We start from the raw sequence: 17,509 nt of genomic DNA on the forward strand, positions 1-17,509 counted from the left end.
GAATTCATTACAAATCAAGGTAGGAAATTGGAGCTGGATGATTTGGGAGACAGAGGGAATGGACAAGAGTTACAGGGAGGCAGTCATGTCATATTTTTCAGATAATGGTTTTATATCAGAAATGTATGCATTATTACAAGATACAATGGTTAAAAAAAATTTTAGATACATCTCGGATTAAATGGGAGCATGATTTAAATTGTGAGATGAATCAGGTGGATTGGGAAATATGTGTTATGATGGGTTGACAAAATTAATTAATGTAAGATATAGTATGGTTAATGATAATTTTTTGCATCAGTTATATTCAACCCCTGAAAAAATATGAATTTAGTAATTCAGATCTGTGTTTTAGGTGTGGATTATGTGTTGGAACATTTCTACATTTGGTTTGGTTTTGTGATAAGGTTCATCCTTTTCTGGTTTAAAATTAGGAATCTTCAAAGTTTGTTTAAAATTCAATCTCCTTTAGATCCAAACATTTTTTTGTTGGGTTATTTTACTCCGTTAGTGGACTTGGGGTTGGATAAGTTTCAGACAGTGTTTATTCGTCTAACGACGACAGTTGCTCGTAAATGTTTTGCTACGTCCTGGAAAGATGAAGCGGTGTTAAATGTAGTTCGATGGCATCATGAATTGAAGTCGTGTATCTATGGAGAAAATAACATATTATTTACATAATAATTATGATCTTTTTGTTGTTAAGATGTGGACACCATATATGAAGAATATGAATTTAGTAATATTGTAAATTACTAAATGTTTTTGTTTATTTTTAATCCTTCACTTTAGGGATCTCTTGTTGGAGGGGGGTGGGGATGGGTTTGTTTTACAGTTTTATTATTAGACTACCTATTCTGTAAAAGTCTGTTTATTTTTATTGAAAAAATACTAAAAGTTTAAAAATATATTAAAAAAAGGGAGGCAGTCATGTCAAGGAGGCAGGAGACAGGTAGCTGGGTGATTATTAAGAGAGGAAAAGGGAATAGGTAATCAGTGCAGAGTACCCCTGTGGCCATTCTCAATAACACATATACTGTTTTGGATACTGTTGCATGGGAAGACCTATCAGGGATAAGTCACAGTGGTCCATTCTCTGGCATAGAGTCTGGCAATTCAGCTCAGAAGGGAGGGGGGAAGAAGAAGTGAGCTGTAATGAACGTGGATTCAATAGTTGGGGGAACAGATAGAAGGTCTTGTGGATGAGATTGCAGTTCCTGGATGGTATGTTGACTCCAGGTGTCACGCTAAGGGCCATCTTGGATCAAATCCATAGCACTTTCAATTGAGAGAGTAAGCAGCCAGATTCCGTAGTCCACGAAGAGACCAATGACATGGCTGGAAAGGGTGATGAGGTCCTGCAAAATGAGTTCGGGGAGTTAGCTTCTCGGTTAAAGGAAAGGATCTCCAGGGTTCTGATCTCCAGATGACTACATGAGCCTGTGAGGCAGGAAAAAGGAGGACATCTTCTGTAACCATCAACTCATCCAGAACATAGCTGATAATTTCTATGGTGTAGCAAGACCCTCCTGCACTGAAACAACTTAAAAATCTCATGCTTGCATTTGTAATCCCTCCATAGATAAATTCCATTCTATTGTCTAGTTTTAACCACCTCTATCCCTCTAATGATATTCTTACTACGTATGCCTGCACCCCACCCCCTCTATTGTTTTTCTATCAGCATTGATTCCTTTGACCTGCCCAGGAAATCAGGGTATGCTTTTCACTATCTTGCTGCTTTCTTTGCATCCATATCCTCCTTCTTAAAATCCATTCATTTGATCTGCCTTTTTGTCATACTGCCAAATTGCTCCCTTTGTGGTTCAACGTCCATCTCTTTTGCACCTCTGTGAACCACCATCGAATGATTTTCCCTGTGGTTACCAACATGGTTACATGTCTGTTTGTTATTGTTACTGATGGGATTATCCAGGTATCAATATTTCATTTAAAAAAAGTTTATTTTCTTCCCTTCCCTCACAGTAATACCTATTTCAGAGTGTGGTTGCATTGTGTGAAAACTGGGATACTGAAGCATCCATTGAATAGTCATGTAACATGTATAATGAACAGTAGGTGGAAGCACTGAATTAATGTATTGAAGTCGCCTGGTGATGTTTTCCTGACTAGTTTGTGCAGATGTGAATTGCATTACTATGCTGTATGCTCCTTTAAATATATTGTAGATATCTTTTTTACTATTAGTCCAAAGAAAATGAAAATGAATAATCAATCAGCTTCTCTATTTTTTCTCCAAAAAATGCAATGCTCATTTCCTAATTTTTATTAAATATTTGATATTGCCTTTTATTTGTGCATCAACTGGCAAATAAAAGTTCAGAGTCACATTGCTTAGTCTTCATTGAAATAAACTGGCGTGTGCTAATTAATCCCACATTAAATTTAAAAATATAGCGGACATCAAAGTTGCACACTTCCTGCGCAGAGCTTATCCACCTTAAATGGCACCCTTGAAAAAAAAGCAATTTTATCACATTTTTATGTTGTCAATTTATTCAAGTGTGCTTGCTCTCTGGCAGTAGTATCTGAGTGGAGTGCACTCGGCAGGAGATGTCATTGAACTGATTTAACTGTAGTCTGTAATCTGTTAATGTCAAGCACTCTTTTGATAACAAGGACATTTTTACCACATTTCAGTTGCAACACGTTCATTTGGAGAATCGTTATTGACACAAATTTTCCTATTATTGATGATTTTTAAAAGTCTTGGGTCATTTAATTTTTTTCATGAGATTGGATTAATGAGGAAAACAGGAATGGTGACAATTTCATTTTCCAGATGTGATTTCTTTGCTGCTTTAGTTTTTTTTCCTCCAGTACAATGTGTAATGATGTTCACATATCACTCATTTAACATTAGTGTACAAATTATATATAGTCCATGGATAAATTACAGTTTCTTAGCTCATGCTTATTCCAAACAGCTATTTTTCACTGTTGCTCCCCTTGATTCTCCAAACCTACATTCTTTTGAGTATTTGGAATCAAATTTTTAACTATTCCTGCTGATTAATAATTAAGTCCCACTTCTCTCCTCTCAAAGATGGTTTCCAGTTCATAATTATCAGCATCAGTTATTATGAACTGTTCCATTCACAAACCATTTTATCAACCATTAGTCAATTTCTGATTTTAGTCCTTTCAGGCAACATTGCTTCAAATGTATTGCTCTCTCCTTGAAGATTGGGGATTTCTGTTATCCCATGACTTGGCAGTAAAGGAAGAGCTCACTGATAACTTAAACAAATTGTGACCCCTTCCCGCCCACCCCACTTCCCCCAACTAGGAACAAATGCATATTATTTGACCCTAGATGCTATCATAGGAAGGCTAACCTAACCAAGACTGCTGCAAATTACGGAGCGGATCATGGAAGATGGAGAAGGCAGAAGCTTGGAAAACAGACTGGCATCATGGTTAGACAGGGAGTTAACACCTTCAGACCATGCCCCCGATGATCTTACTCTCAAATGTAAGATAGTTAAAGAATGGATTACCTGAGGCCACATCTGAACCAAAGAGAACTGCAGGGCTGCTGTGCTCTGGTGATTAAGGAAACGTGGCTCCAGGACATCATTCCAAACTCAGCGATCCAGCTGGATGGCCTTATCTCCTTCAGGGCAGACAGAGATGATGCTGCTTCTGGCAAGACTCGAGGAAGGGGTCTTTGTATTTATATCAACGAGAACTGGTGCACCAATATCTCTGTTCTGAAGATCTGCTCTGCAGAGATAAGAGTACCTCCTGGTGAAATGCAGACATGCCCATGGAATTCTCAGCCATGCTGATTGCCACAGTCTACATTCCACCTTCGGCTAATGAGAGCAAAGCCATGAAGCAGCTTATGGTGCTATCTGCAAAACCCAGACCTCCCACCTTGACAGTGCCATGATTGTTGCTGGCAATTTTAATCATGGCAACAGCATCTTTGCCACCAGAGGAGACAACACTCTAAATTGGGTGTACACCAACGTCCCTTGTACATACAATGCTGAACCTCGCTCTCATTTTGGTTACTCGGATCACATATCTCTCCTGCTAACCCTGGTGAACAGACTGCTGGCAAAGCAAACTAGGTCAGTTTGCAGGGTTATCAGAATTTGGGTGAGGGTGGTGGGTGGTGGGGGGGGGGGGGGGGTCACTGCAAGACTGCTTTCAGACCACAGACTGGAGCTGTTTCAGGAGGGAGGTCACCTATAATGGTCACGTAAACAGAGAGGAATACACAAGCTCAGTGACTGGCTACAGCAGCAAGTACATTGAGGATGTCACTGAGATCAAATGCTTCACAACCAGGGCTAACCAGAAACCATGGTTGGACGCAGAGGTCCAGGCCCTTCTCCAAGGTCATGATACTGCCTTCAGGACGGGGAATAGGATGGCACTAAGATTAGCCAGGGCTGAACTCTCCCATGCAATCTGGAAGACAAAGCAAGAGTAAGCACAGAAGATCCACAGTCAGCTATGTGACACCGGCGACACGAGGCACATGTGGCAAGGGATCAAGACTATTATGGATCACAAGTCAATCTTGCGAATTAAGGACAATGACATCTCCCTTCTGTACAGACTGAACACCTTCTATGTACAGTTTGATGTGAAGAACTGACCCCCTCCATAGCCGCGGCCAAGATGAGGAGAACCCTATCCAAGGTGAATCCATACATGGTCGAGTACTGAAGGACTGCACAGACCAACTGACAGAAGTCTTCACGGACATCTTCAACAGCTCACTGCAGCAATCCATCATTCCTTCAGGGTTCAAGACAGCCACCATCATCCTGGTACTCAAGAGGGTAACAATAACAGGCCTCAATGAATATCACTCTGTAGCACTGACCTCCACCATTAGGAAATGCTTCAAGCGTCTGGAAATGGAACACATCAAATCTCACCTCCCAGTGATGGTGGATCCATTTCAATTCACTAACAGAGGAAACCGTTCCACAGTGATGCTATTGCCTTGTTGCTTCACTCCCTGGCTCACCTGGAGAATGACGCTGCATACGCCAGGTTCTTGTTCATTGACCAGCTCAGTGTTTAATATGATCATTCCCTAGAGGCTGGTGGAGAAGCTGTTCCCACTGAGACGCAGCACCCCTCTCTGTAATTAGATCCTGGACTTCCTAATAGAAAGACCACAGTCTGGCCAAGTTGGTAGCAGAATATTCAACACCATCGTGCTAAGCACTGGCACACCTTAGAGCTGTGTATTCAGCCAGCTTCTGTTCGCATTACTGACCCTCAACAGCATCGTCAGATCAGGTCAAACAGTGTCATCAAGTTTGCAGATGATACAAACTTGCAAAGTTTGTAGTCGGCCTCATCAGCAACAATAATGTCGCACTACAGGGAAGAGGTGGAAAATCTCATGAAATGGTGCAAGAGTAACAACCTGAGTCGCAACATGGACAAAACAAAGGATGATCATGGACTTCAGGAGGACAAGGAATGACCACCCTCCACTACACATCAACAACTCTATAGACTCAAGTTGGACTCAAGTTCCTTGGAGTTCACTTAACTAGTAACTTATCGTGGGCACTCAACTGTGCAACAGTGATTGCAGTTCCTGAGAAAACTGAAGTGGGCAAGGCAACTGGCAACCATTATGTCAACCTTCTACAGGAGTTCTATTGAGAGTGTTCTGGCCAGCTGCATCACAGTGTGGTACGGTTGCTGTAGAGAACTAGATCGAAGATCAATCAGTGATCCTCTCTGCCACTCTTATGGTCCTGTGGATTAATCTCTGATCTAGTTCTCTGCAGCAACTGTACCATACTGTGATGCAGCTGGTCAGGACACTCTCAGTATATCTCCTATAGAAGATTGACATAATGGTGGCCAGTTGCCTTGCCTACCAGCTTTCTCAGTCTTAACCCCCCTCCCCCCACATCGATGTGATCTACTGGAATCATTGTCTGAAAAAGGCACAAAAAATCTTTTAGGACCCCTTCTACCCTGCACACAGCATCTTTCAGCTGCTCCTGTCAGGGAAGAGATACAGGAGTGTCAGACCCACCATCACCAGGCTGAGCAACAGCTTCTTCCCAGTCATGGAAAGTGCTTAATGATCAAAGGATCTGCTCACATTAGCCATCATTTGTAAAAAAAAATATTTATTTATTTTTATAGCTAAAATACTTGTCCTGCGCATGTATTATTTGTCTTTATGAATTATGTCTGGTTGTGTGTCTGCATGCTTTGCACAGCAAACCGGAGAATGCTGTTTTGTCAGGCTGCATTTGTACAATCAGATAGCAATAAATTTGACTTGACCAAATCATGCATAGAATAGCATCACTGTGTGGGCATACGTGCATACTGCATTTTATTGAATAATAGACAAGAGTGGCAGATCAGAATGTCCATTATATAACACAAATCTATATTCAAGAGGATTAAAGACTAGTTCGCCTATCATAGCAATAGGTCTATGGCGGAGCCATCCCACTGGCTCTACACAAAGCCATGAAACACCTGGACTACAAAGATGCAGTTCAGCATTTTACACCCATCATCCCCTCCAAATTGATCAGCAAACTCCAAGATATGGGACTCAGCATCCCACTGTGTTATTGTATCCTGGATTTCCTCACTTCCAGGTCACAATCAGCGAGGATGAGAAAGAACTTCTCCTCTACAATGTCCATCAGTATCAGAGCTGCGTCCTTAGCTCCCTTTTCAACCCCCTATGAATGTGTGGCTAGGTGTGACAACACCATCTACAAATTTGCAGACAATACCACGCTAGGGGGTAGTACAGGTTCAGCATTTCGGGGGCAGATTGAAAGCTTGGCTGAATGGTGCACCATCAATAACCTCGCACTCAATGTCACCAAAAACTAAGGAGCTGATTGTTGACTTAATAAAGGGAAAACTAGAGGTGTGTGATCAGTGATCATTGGGGAAATCAGAGATGGAAAAGGTGAGCAAATTTAAGTTCTTGGGAGACAGTATTTTGGAAGCTATTTCCTGGATCCAATCTACTAATGGCATCGTGAAGAAAGCATGTCAGTGCCTCTACGTCCTTAGGGGTTTGCAGAGGTTGGTATGACATTGGAGCCCTGACATCAGTGTTTGGTATGGGGACACCAATACCCCTGAGCATAAAGCCCTGTAAAAGGATGTGGACACAGCCGAGGACATCACAGGCAAAACCCTCCCCACCATAGAGAACATCTACAGGGAACGCTACCGTCAGAGAGCAGCAGATATCCTCACACCACCCAGCTCATGCTCTGTTCTTGCTGCTACCATCAGGAAAAAAGTAGAGATGACACAACATTTGCACCACCATGTTCAGGAACAGCTGCTACTCCTCCACCATCAGACTCCTCAACGACAAATTCAATCAGAGATTCATTCAGAACTCTTACTTTTGCACTTTATTGATTTTTTTTCTTCTCTGTTTTGCAGTCAGTTGGTTTACATTTCTTTATTTGTTTAGAGTATTTTTTGCACTGCCCATAAGTGGGAATTCTGCCTGCTGGAAAAAAAAATCAGGATTTTATGTGATGTCATATATGCATTCTGACAATAAATCTGACATCTGTTTAACATGATGAAAGCAGAATTTGCAATGTTATCCCAAAGTGGATAATTGGATAAACCACATAAATATTGTGACTGCTAAAATGGGCAGCAGCTTGTATATGATCAGTGAGTGAATTGCTTCCTAACTTCTCAAAGGCAATTCATCCATGTGACAGGATGGACCATTCTTCAATTAGCTGGATTAATGCAGCTCTGGGAGCACTCATCGATGCTCAGCAACCTCCAGGACCAAGCAAGCAACAAGATTGGTCTCCATAAACACAGCCAAAACATCCACCACTGGCATAGCATGGCCAGTGATGATACCATGTACAAAATCCACTAATGAAAATTGTCAAGAACAATTCATCAGCATTTCTCAAATCCATAACCTACCATCTGGAAGGACAGGGCCAACAAATGAATGGATAGAAAATCTTTTGCAATTTTCCTTCTTAATCTGGTGTAAAAGGGATGAAAGCACGTATTATTTTCACAGGGAACTGGTTGAGAAAGATATTTTTAAAAATAAAATGGAAGGAGGAAAAAAGCGAGGAACTGAGACTGTAAAACCCAACAATCACAAAGGATCAAATAACTTCTCAATGCTGCTTAACAATCCATGATAGCATTATCAGCCAAATGAAGAAAGAGCATGTACTTAAGAAGATCAGAGGCCAAGTTATCTTAAGCACCTAAAAAGTGAAAAAACGCATTTACTTTGAATATTAAAAATATTCCCGCCTCTGCATGACACTGCAACTCTAAATATTCAAAAATAAAGTCCATAATGAGATCTTGTAAAATGTGCTTAATCACCTCTCGACGAAGACAGACTTCTGCGTTGAAATTTTTAATCATCTTCAGTGCCAAAAGTGTTTTTTGGCAAACCCAGCATGAAGAACATCACCTACTCCCTAAGCTCCTGTACACTTCCAACACAAGGGCAGGCATCTCAAGAATTTGAGAAACCTCCATGATGAAGTGCAACTTTACTGGCCAATGACCACACAAATTTAGAAGGAACATTTTCGAAATACACCAAGGTGTGAGTGTCATTGTCAGGAACACACAGAAGCCCAACGTGGTTACAAATTGATCGTACCCCACTCCGAAACTACTTACATGGTCAAGTGTCCCCTCCCTTACCTCTGGCAGCTCATGCGCCCCACGTTGGCCTCATCTGTGAAAGGGCTGCAGTGGAAGCAGGTTATCATTGACCCTAGAGATCTGTCCCATAAGAAGAGGACTGGCTGGCAATATAATAGAACTCCATTTAGCAGTACTCATCAATTATTAAGGAAAATTGTCTCCAAAATCCTGATACCATCTATTAGAGATCAATGTAGCTTTTCATCCGAAAATCTAAATACTTTAAGAAATTCACAGATTATAAGAAGACTATGTTGTGAGTGCATGTGGGTGGGGGAGGGAGGCCAGGTGGTGGCAATTAAAGTGTTAAGACTTTCTAAATGGAGTTTTTTGCAGCCACAGAGCTTGAGTCTTAAATAACAAAGAGAAACAGCTCAAAACTATTGTAGTATTCCAAAGAACATAATTTCCAGTGGAAGTTAATCAGCATGCTTTTGAAATTTTGAAAACATTAATCACTGTTTAAGCTACTAGCCTGAAGCAGGGAGAATCCTGTGTCTTCTGACAACCTTTCCTTTCAGACAATCCAAACTTCATTACCAAATCCTGGCTGGGGTCTGATGCAGCCTGATGGCGTCCTGAAGGCACATTGAGGCGCACAGAGCCTGAAAGAGGCCCTGCAGCTCAATGACTTGCATCAAGAACATGTTGCTGGATTCATCATGTCATCCAGAAACAAACTAGGAGGAGTGAGAGCTGCCACTTACAGCAGTTGCGACAACAGTTGCACTGATCACTGAGAGTTAGGATTACTTAAACATGACTGGTACCAAGACAGACAATTCACATTGTTTGTGACAGAGTGTCACTCCTAACCTTGTGGGATCTGAATGATAAGAGTACATGAACACCAGCAGAGGCTATAACCCAACACAATACTGTTGGTTAGTTCAGAATCCTAGCAAGAGCTATCTATCCTCAAAGGAATTCAAGGAACACACTTCATGGCTGACAGTTCTGCTGTGAAAGGATTTTATAAAATTATGGATAAATCTATACATCTCTGAAAGCAACAGAAAATTCACCATTTATTTATAGTGGCTCTTTTTTCCCCATTAAATTTCAAAACACAGATTCCGATGATATTCTGAAAAATCTTTATTATGGCTGTATGCTAATTACACGACTGCACTTTTCCATTTCTGCTTCCCAGACATAGCAGTTAAGTATTGCAGCCGTCTTTCTCATTTCCCTTTCAGCTATTTCTTCCACCAGCTTTTTTTTTGTCATTTCTGGTCTTATAAACTTGATTCGATGTTGTGATTTTCAGAAGGTAACAGGAATGAAACTGCAAGATTTCTACAAGGTCAGGAAATACAGCCTGACAGACCAATAACATCTGATAACAACGACGGAATTGGGAGAGGCACGTAAAAATCTGTTGCAGGAACAAACCTATCAAGAAATATTGAAACCATTCTCGAATTTCAAAACTTAATTTTAAAAAGGAGATCATATTGCAGTGGGATAACCTCCTCAGTTAAAATACTGTAGATTTGATCCCATCTGTTTTATGTTAGTGTTTCATTAATTCTAAGGTTCATCATCAGGATCTCTTTTTAAGTGCACATGGTTAGTGAAGAGTTTCACCCACCACCATTGCTTCCAAAATCGCAGGCAGTGCATATCAAGTTCCCAACATATGCTGGCAGCAGGTGAAATGACTCACCATTGGCACGGGAAAATTCGAGCAGAATGTAGATATTGTTGTGGAATCTGACAAGAGCAGACCTGCGTTCATCTGTTGTTTTTTTGTGTGATTTATCCAGGTCAGCCAGTATACATTTGCAATGTGCAGTTATCGGGAGAAAAAAGCTGAGCCTCAAGAATTGCTCCAACTGGATGGATACACAGTGGATTACACTGACCCACAGCCAGGTGAAAGGCTTCACTCCACAATCATTAAATCGTTGACATTCTTAAGAAAGTGATATAAGATCAAAACCAAAATCTTTTGAGAATACTCATAATTGTTTACGTGAAGGATTAGGCTTTTGGACTCCCTGCTTTGACAGTAACATTTCACAATCTTTGCAGCACCCACATGGTTGGAGTCCATCACTATCTTGGTTCTTCAAGCTACTCTAATTTCCTGTCAGCAACAGGTGGATCTATCCATTTGCAATTACCCATCACATTTCCTCACCTTGCATCCGTAGTTAAGTCGATCAGTACATCACTTGTTTTTTTGGGGGTTTTTTTTTCCGGATTTCTGACGTTCTTTGCATTCTCCTCCCAATCTGCATTCACTGTGAGAACTGCGACCGCACTTTAGAACTCTCAATTCTCAGTCTTCACATCTCTTTCAGAGTCCTCTTCCTTTAAGACCTACCTCTTTACCACATCAGCTGGCCAACATCAACTTCTCGTTGGTGTCTGTTCTCACTTCTATGGGGCAGGGAAGCTAACAAGCTGGGGCTTTTGAAAACATTAGGACTGTCGCGTGAATGATTTGAGTGCTATCATTTAAACTCTAGTCCCACAGTGATATTTATCGCAAGTCAAGATGTAATCAATGAAGAGAAAAGCTTGAATTTTAGAATAGCTTCAATAATCCTATTAGTTCAAGAGTCTGAGATGTCATCTATTTCTCATCTAATATATAAAATGTTTACATGTGTACGTTCACCTGTCTCTACAAAATATTATTTCCTGTTATAATGCTTTTTCCACAATTTCATATATTTTCCGGTATAAATTTTGACATCCATCCAAGTAAAATTGTGACCACCATAATGAAACCCTCCATCCAGTAGTTATATTACAGTTTTGCCTATCCCAGCTAAACCTGTAACAAAATATTTGAGCACCACTTTTCTGCCTTGCAGGTTGTTCAGTTTTATTCTAATAATAAGCAATATTAAACTAAAATATATTGTTATAATAAAGAATGAATATCTGATTTTAAACTGAGTATTGAATTACAACCTGGTGATGCCCTCATTTTAAGGCTACGTGTTAGCTTTACTGCTGTAAACAATATCACGAGAGATTAATAAGTAATATATTAAAATATTTCAAAGATCCAAATCAACGTAAAACATAAACAGCAATTTTCTAGGCTGTGTGATATTACTTGATGCGACTTCACCCTGTTTAGAATGTACTCTAGAAAAAGAATAGAATGGAGAGGTCCAGCAATTTGTTCGCATGGATGATTTTCTGAATATTTAAACATTTCATGGATGTCAAACTGTTTAAATACTACCATTCAAACTCTAATTCAATGATAGTATTGACTGGAGTATGAAATTAGAAATAGTGTAATAAATGTGAAAGAATCATAAAATAGTCTGCCTACTTTTAATGTATAAACTGTTAAGCAATTTACAAAATCTATTAAATACAAAACTTTCTAAACTTTCTGTAACTTCCAATAATGATAAATTTCCATTTACAGTATTTCATTGTCTTGTGTACAATGGATTCTATTGTGTTTCAATTTCTGAACATTACACATTACTTCCATTTTTTTAAATTAAATGCTACCTTCAAATTTTATCATCTTGTGTGGAACAAAAGCCATTTTGGGATGGGAGTTAAAAAAGTGGCAATACCTATGTGCTTTCATGTTTCACTCAATATCAATGTGAAATCTGGAACATTCAGAATTAAACAGAGACCTTGGATTGTGTTAAAGATGTATTTATTCTCTGCTGGGCTGGAAATGCAATTTAAAGTCTTCTCTTACAGCTGTTGAATAATTCATTATTTAGGTCTGGAGGGCGGTAGAGCATTCTTTAATGCAGTTAAAGAAGGAGACACTGTGATTTTTGCCAGTGATGATGAACAGGATCGCATCCTTTGGGTTCAGGCAATGTACCGTGCAACTGGTCAGTCGCACAAGCCCATCCCTCCAACTCAAGTCCAAAAGCTCAATGCCAAGGGTGGAAATGTACCCCAGTTGGATGCTCCCATCTCCCAGTTTTGTAAGTTATTAATCATATTTGCTTTAAAGTTGCATGCTGCTTAATTATTAATTTTTTTTTCTTTTGGTAAAAGATGAAATAGCAAACAGCTGGGATATTTGTTTATATGTTTTGATAGTTCAGGATGGGCTTTCCATGTCCCTCAGGTATTTTAAAAACACATATTTACATTTGCAAAAATAAATTTGCTTTATTAATTTTTTTCGCTGCTTGTAGAGAAATATTTTGATAAATTGTCCTAAATGTTTTAAAGAAAGTTGTCTTAAACTTATTGGTGCCATTAAGCTACAAATTGTTGCTTAGTTTTGTGCTTTGAGAATTATCTGTAGATTAATACTTTGTCCAGGTTTCCAATTCCTGGAACTTAAAATTTTGATACATGCTCACGATTTTTTTTTTAAATAGCTTCTCTTTTGTTACATGATCCAATTCCCAGTTTCATTCCTCACGACAGATGGCCAATAAGCATCAGTCCCTACCTTTGATGAGAGACATTATATTTCCTGTCTTCCAGTGTTATTCATTCTTTTTACTGATTTTATATTGTTCCTGCTAGTGCATGTTTTACTATTGTAGGTGCCAGCTTATCCCTCTGCCTCTTCCACCTATCCTCTCTTGTTTTTCCACTTCTTCCCCCTTCTGGCTATCACCTGTCACCTCCTGCTCCTATCCCTTTCTCCATCCTTCCATTCAGGCTTCTGCCCTCTTCCTTGCCAGTCCTGATCAAGGGTTTTGTCCCCAAATATTGAATTTTCATTGCCTTCCCTAGATGCTGCCTGACCCGTGAGTTCCTCCAGCATTTTGAGTGTTGCTCCAGATTTCCAACATCTGCAGTTTTCTCTTGTATGTCTTCTTTTGAAAGTGGCCCGCAGGGTACAAATCAGTGGTTTGGGTTATGCCGTATCCCATATTGTGAGGGTGTCAGCTAATGCAGCCAGAAATATATAGGGTAGACAGATTGTGACATCAGTGTTGTTTTGACACTATCACTCCCATTTTGGAGCTCAGTGCTGTAGCTAATGTCCTCCCTTAATTCATTCTGCAGCAACCGGGCCCCTCTTCCCTCCCTTACCAAGGCTATTAAAATGGAACACAAGCTGCTGATGGATTCTGGTGGCTTTTGCCATGATGCTTGTAGAAGTGTCTGGTCTTTTTAGAGTATTTAAAAATAACATCTCTTTTGCATGTATTGCCTTTAATATGGAAAAAAATATCTCAATTTTCAAATAAAATTTCATGTCGTGCTGCAGAAGATGATGTAGGAACAAGTACAGTTATCAGTTTGGTACTTCTTCAAATAGTCGAGAGCAAACAACAAAAAGAAAGATGTGGAATTCCAGGACTGTGGTCTGAGAGCTTAACATCTCACCACTACTTGTAGAGTCATGATGTTTGGTGGCCAGAGTTACAAGGACACAACTATGTTGGAAATATAGTGCCAAGGGAGGTGATAGAACTAAGAGTGGGTGTGACCATAGAGAATTTTGAAATGGAAGATTACTTGGCATATGACTTAAAAAGTAGCCTTTGCAGGGGAATGTCTGAATGAACTTTGTACTTGTTGAAATGGAGACAGGAGGTTTTTAATGACATCTAGTGTATACAGAGTAGAATGCAGAGGCTCTAAAGGGGCAGCAATGGAATCATCTAATCTAGAATTAAACAAAATGAAATATTAGCTTTTCAGCCCAAGATGCACTGAGAGAGAGACAGCCAAATAACAATGCAAAGTTGAATGTAATCAATCTTTGAATTGGCTTGGATTGACAGTCTGAAGCTCTTGGATCAGATATTGTGAGCCAAGTTGTTCAATATTGTGAACAGCGAGCTGTTTCAGATATTTGCCAGGTAAGAGATGGAATCAGTGGTCGGGGAACTAGAGTAGAATTTAAACAATACCAGTAGCTTTGATCTTGCTAGCATTCAGTTTGAAAAGATTTGTGCCTGTGATACTATTCATTGTTGGAAAAGCTGTTTGAGAGTTTGCAAGGGCCAAGATAATTGATCTTGAGATGCAACCAGAGTCATTAGCACTCTTGTCGAAAGAGACCATTGGTTTTCAGATGCTGCCATGAATAGCCAACATGTAGCTGAAGAATGGGAAATCAAGGATGGATCCAAAAACAATGGCTTAGACATGGGACAGGAGGCATTACAGGTGGTTCCCTTTCTGTATAAATGAGAGTAGAACCAGGAGTGTTCATTCCCTTCCAGCTGATGGCAGAGCAGAGAAACAGAAAAACTACGGATGCTGGAATCTTAAGCAAACTTACTGGGTCAGGCAGCATCCTCGGGTAGAAATGATCAGTCAACATTTCAAGTCAGGACCCTTTATCAAGATTGGAAGCGCAATGGAAGAAGAGCATGCATATCCAAGACTTAAAGTTGATTTAAGAACAACTGGAATGATATGTTACTTATGTTGCTAGCACTCTGGATATCCCTTGTGATAGTGAGTGGAGGTATTTTACTACCTTAGCAGGATTCAAACTGCAGAGATTCGAATGAGATGTTAGGGAATTTGTGAACCTTCCTTTAAAATAATTGTGGGAAGGATAAATGTGGCATAGAAGTCTGTAACAAAAAAGGAGGAACCTAGGCATGTTTTGTTTTTCCTCTGTCAGGAGCTGATGAAAATTGAAGGGAAAAGGCTACAGAATCTAAGAGGGGGGGTTGTTAAAAACATCAGTTAATGTGGGTATCAGAAAGAAAGATTTGTTGTTTCGCATTTGAGTGAGTTACAGTCTCAGTATGATTTTTTTTAAAAGGCTTTATAACCACAGTGAACATGGAGAGAATATGAAGGAGGAATGAAAGACACACAGGACTGGCAGAGTCCTTAGAAGGTTGTTTACCTGTTGGGTAGGAGAGGCAGCTGAACTTTCTATTGAAGTGGAAAACTTTTGAGTAGTCTTCAAAGCTGCTGCACAAATTTGGTATTCCCAAACAGGATTATTAACAGGCCTGGTGAGAGGCCTGCATTAGTAAGGATGTCCTCACTGAGGTTTAGTATATGGGCCTGTCACTACTGCAACCTCGACTGAATGGGAACTGTGGTTCCAGTGACAGTTAAGGTGTCCATGGTCATTAACTTTTAAGCTACAGGCTCCATGCAGGCCAGAGCAGAAGATTTTGGCAAACTGCATTGTTTTATGAGCACAGTTTGTCAAACTCATGATGTCAATCCAACCTCAAAGGGTTCTGTTTAGTCAACGTCCAGCAGGTGTGAGACATTGGCAATATATCATGGTTCTTTCATCCATGACAGTTTGTTGTGCAGCTGTATTTTATACTCCACTCTAAACCAAACCTACTGGGTAATAAGGATAGTCAGGTGGGCAACACCACATCCATTGCAATGTGGGCATTATGCAAAAATCAGATGCAGTGCTGGCAGACAGATAATCATACAATTTACCTTTGCCTATCCAAAATAAGAAAGACACGAGGCAATCTATGGTGAAGCAGGGAGTGTGAGGTGACTCTTTGCACCCTCTGCAGCTTTATACATTGGAATAAATTCAGAAAATATAGTAATGAGATATCAGGAGCACTGGATATTTTGACACAGTTATCTCCATAATTTCCACACCTTCACTGGTTGTGGCCTGGATAATGGACCATGCAGTGATTGTGAGCACGGTCCCCTATGTCTAGCTAAGGTGCTAGAGCCACATTTGTCCACTACTGGCCATCTGCTGTTGCTTCCTTTTGTGGGATATCCTGCCCTGCAAGTGACTGGAGTTCATGGTGCAGTTGATGGGATTTGGCACTTGAACTTGGTTCTCTGCCTCACACTGCCAGAGACCGAGGTTCAATTCTGACTTTTGGTGTTGTCTGTGTAGAGTTTACACATTCTCTCAGTGATGATGTGGGTTTCCTCCCAGATCCCAAAGACATATGGGTTGATAGATTAGTTGTCCACTGTAAATTGCCTCTTGTGTGTCAGTGATGATAGAATCTGGGGGAAGTTGATAAAAAAGTAGAGGAGAATAAAAATAATGTAGAATTAGTATTTGGCTGGCACAGACTGAAAGGGTCAAAGCCTGTTTGGATGATGTGTCTCCATGACCACCTGGGCCTTGTCTAGTAGATCATTTCTGTTCTTTGCTCCAACATCTTCATCATTAGCACCAATGCAGTGCTGGAGAATCGAGAAGTCCATTTTGCCATGGTTCCACTTTGTGCCATGGCTCAAAAATTCAAAGAATGACTTTTTTTGGAAACCACCTGCTGCAGTTACAATGCATCCTTAAATGCCAGCAACTAATAGTACCTTGTGATGGTATTGTCTCCCAACTGAAGCATGCAGCCATCGAAGAACATAAAGAATGTTGATTGTCTGGTTTAGCAGCAGAAGCAAGTTGGCACTTAGACTGCATCTGAAATATTGGTTGTAGGTTAATTGCACATTGCATCAGATTTAGCTCCTAGGATTTTATATTGTAATAGAGTATGGTGGAAAGAAGAGAAAAAGTATTGCAGAAGTTTTATCAGAACGAAGAAGATGTGAAGATCGAGAAAGTTTGAGATATATTTAGAAAAGCAGAAACTACGAGGAAATTAGAGGAATTTAAAATTTTCACCTTTGGGAAAGGTGGATGTGTTCTGAAGTGCAGATGTCTATGAGAAATGGGAATAAATCACATCTAGAATTTAGAAAGAATTTTCTGACATGCAGAGTGATGGGAATGTGAAACTTGCTATGAAAGGAAGTGATAGAAGCAGGAATCAATCATGCATTTATGGAGAATTTGATCCATGAGAGAGGGGATTGGAAAGATAGCAGGCAGCATTTGGAGTGATTTAGGGATAGAGAAGTTTCTCATGGGTGGCATACATCAGCACAGTTGAGTTAAGCAGAATTA

At 40.0% G+C, this 17,509-nt stretch overlaps 1 protein-coding gene across 2 annotated transcripts in view; it reads left to right on the plus strand.

Moving 5' to 3' along the window:
* The window catches only part of cadpsa (Ca2+-dependent activator protein for secretion a), a 454,508-nt gene that overhangs the window by 296,736 nt on the left and 140,263 nt on the right, over positions 1-17,509 (plus strand). For both annotated transcript variants that reach the window (XM_069937157.1, XM_069937158.1), the window contains exons 10-11: positions 10,482-10,590; positions 12,429-12,641. In XM_069937157.1, the coding sequence (XP_069793258.1) occupies positions 10,482-10,590; positions 12,429-12,641 (322 nt within the window). The remainder of the gene's footprint in view (positions 1-10,481; positions 10,591-12,428; positions 12,642-17,509) is intronic.

Source organism: Narcine bancroftii, chromosome 5 (genome assembly GCF_036971445.1).
Source record: "Narcine bancroftii isolate sNarBan1 chromosome 5, sNarBan1.hap1, whole genome shotgun sequence".
NCBI classification, from domain to species: domain Eukaryota; kingdom Metazoa; phylum Chordata; class Chondrichthyes; order Torpediniformes; family Narcinidae; genus Narcine; species Narcine bancroftii.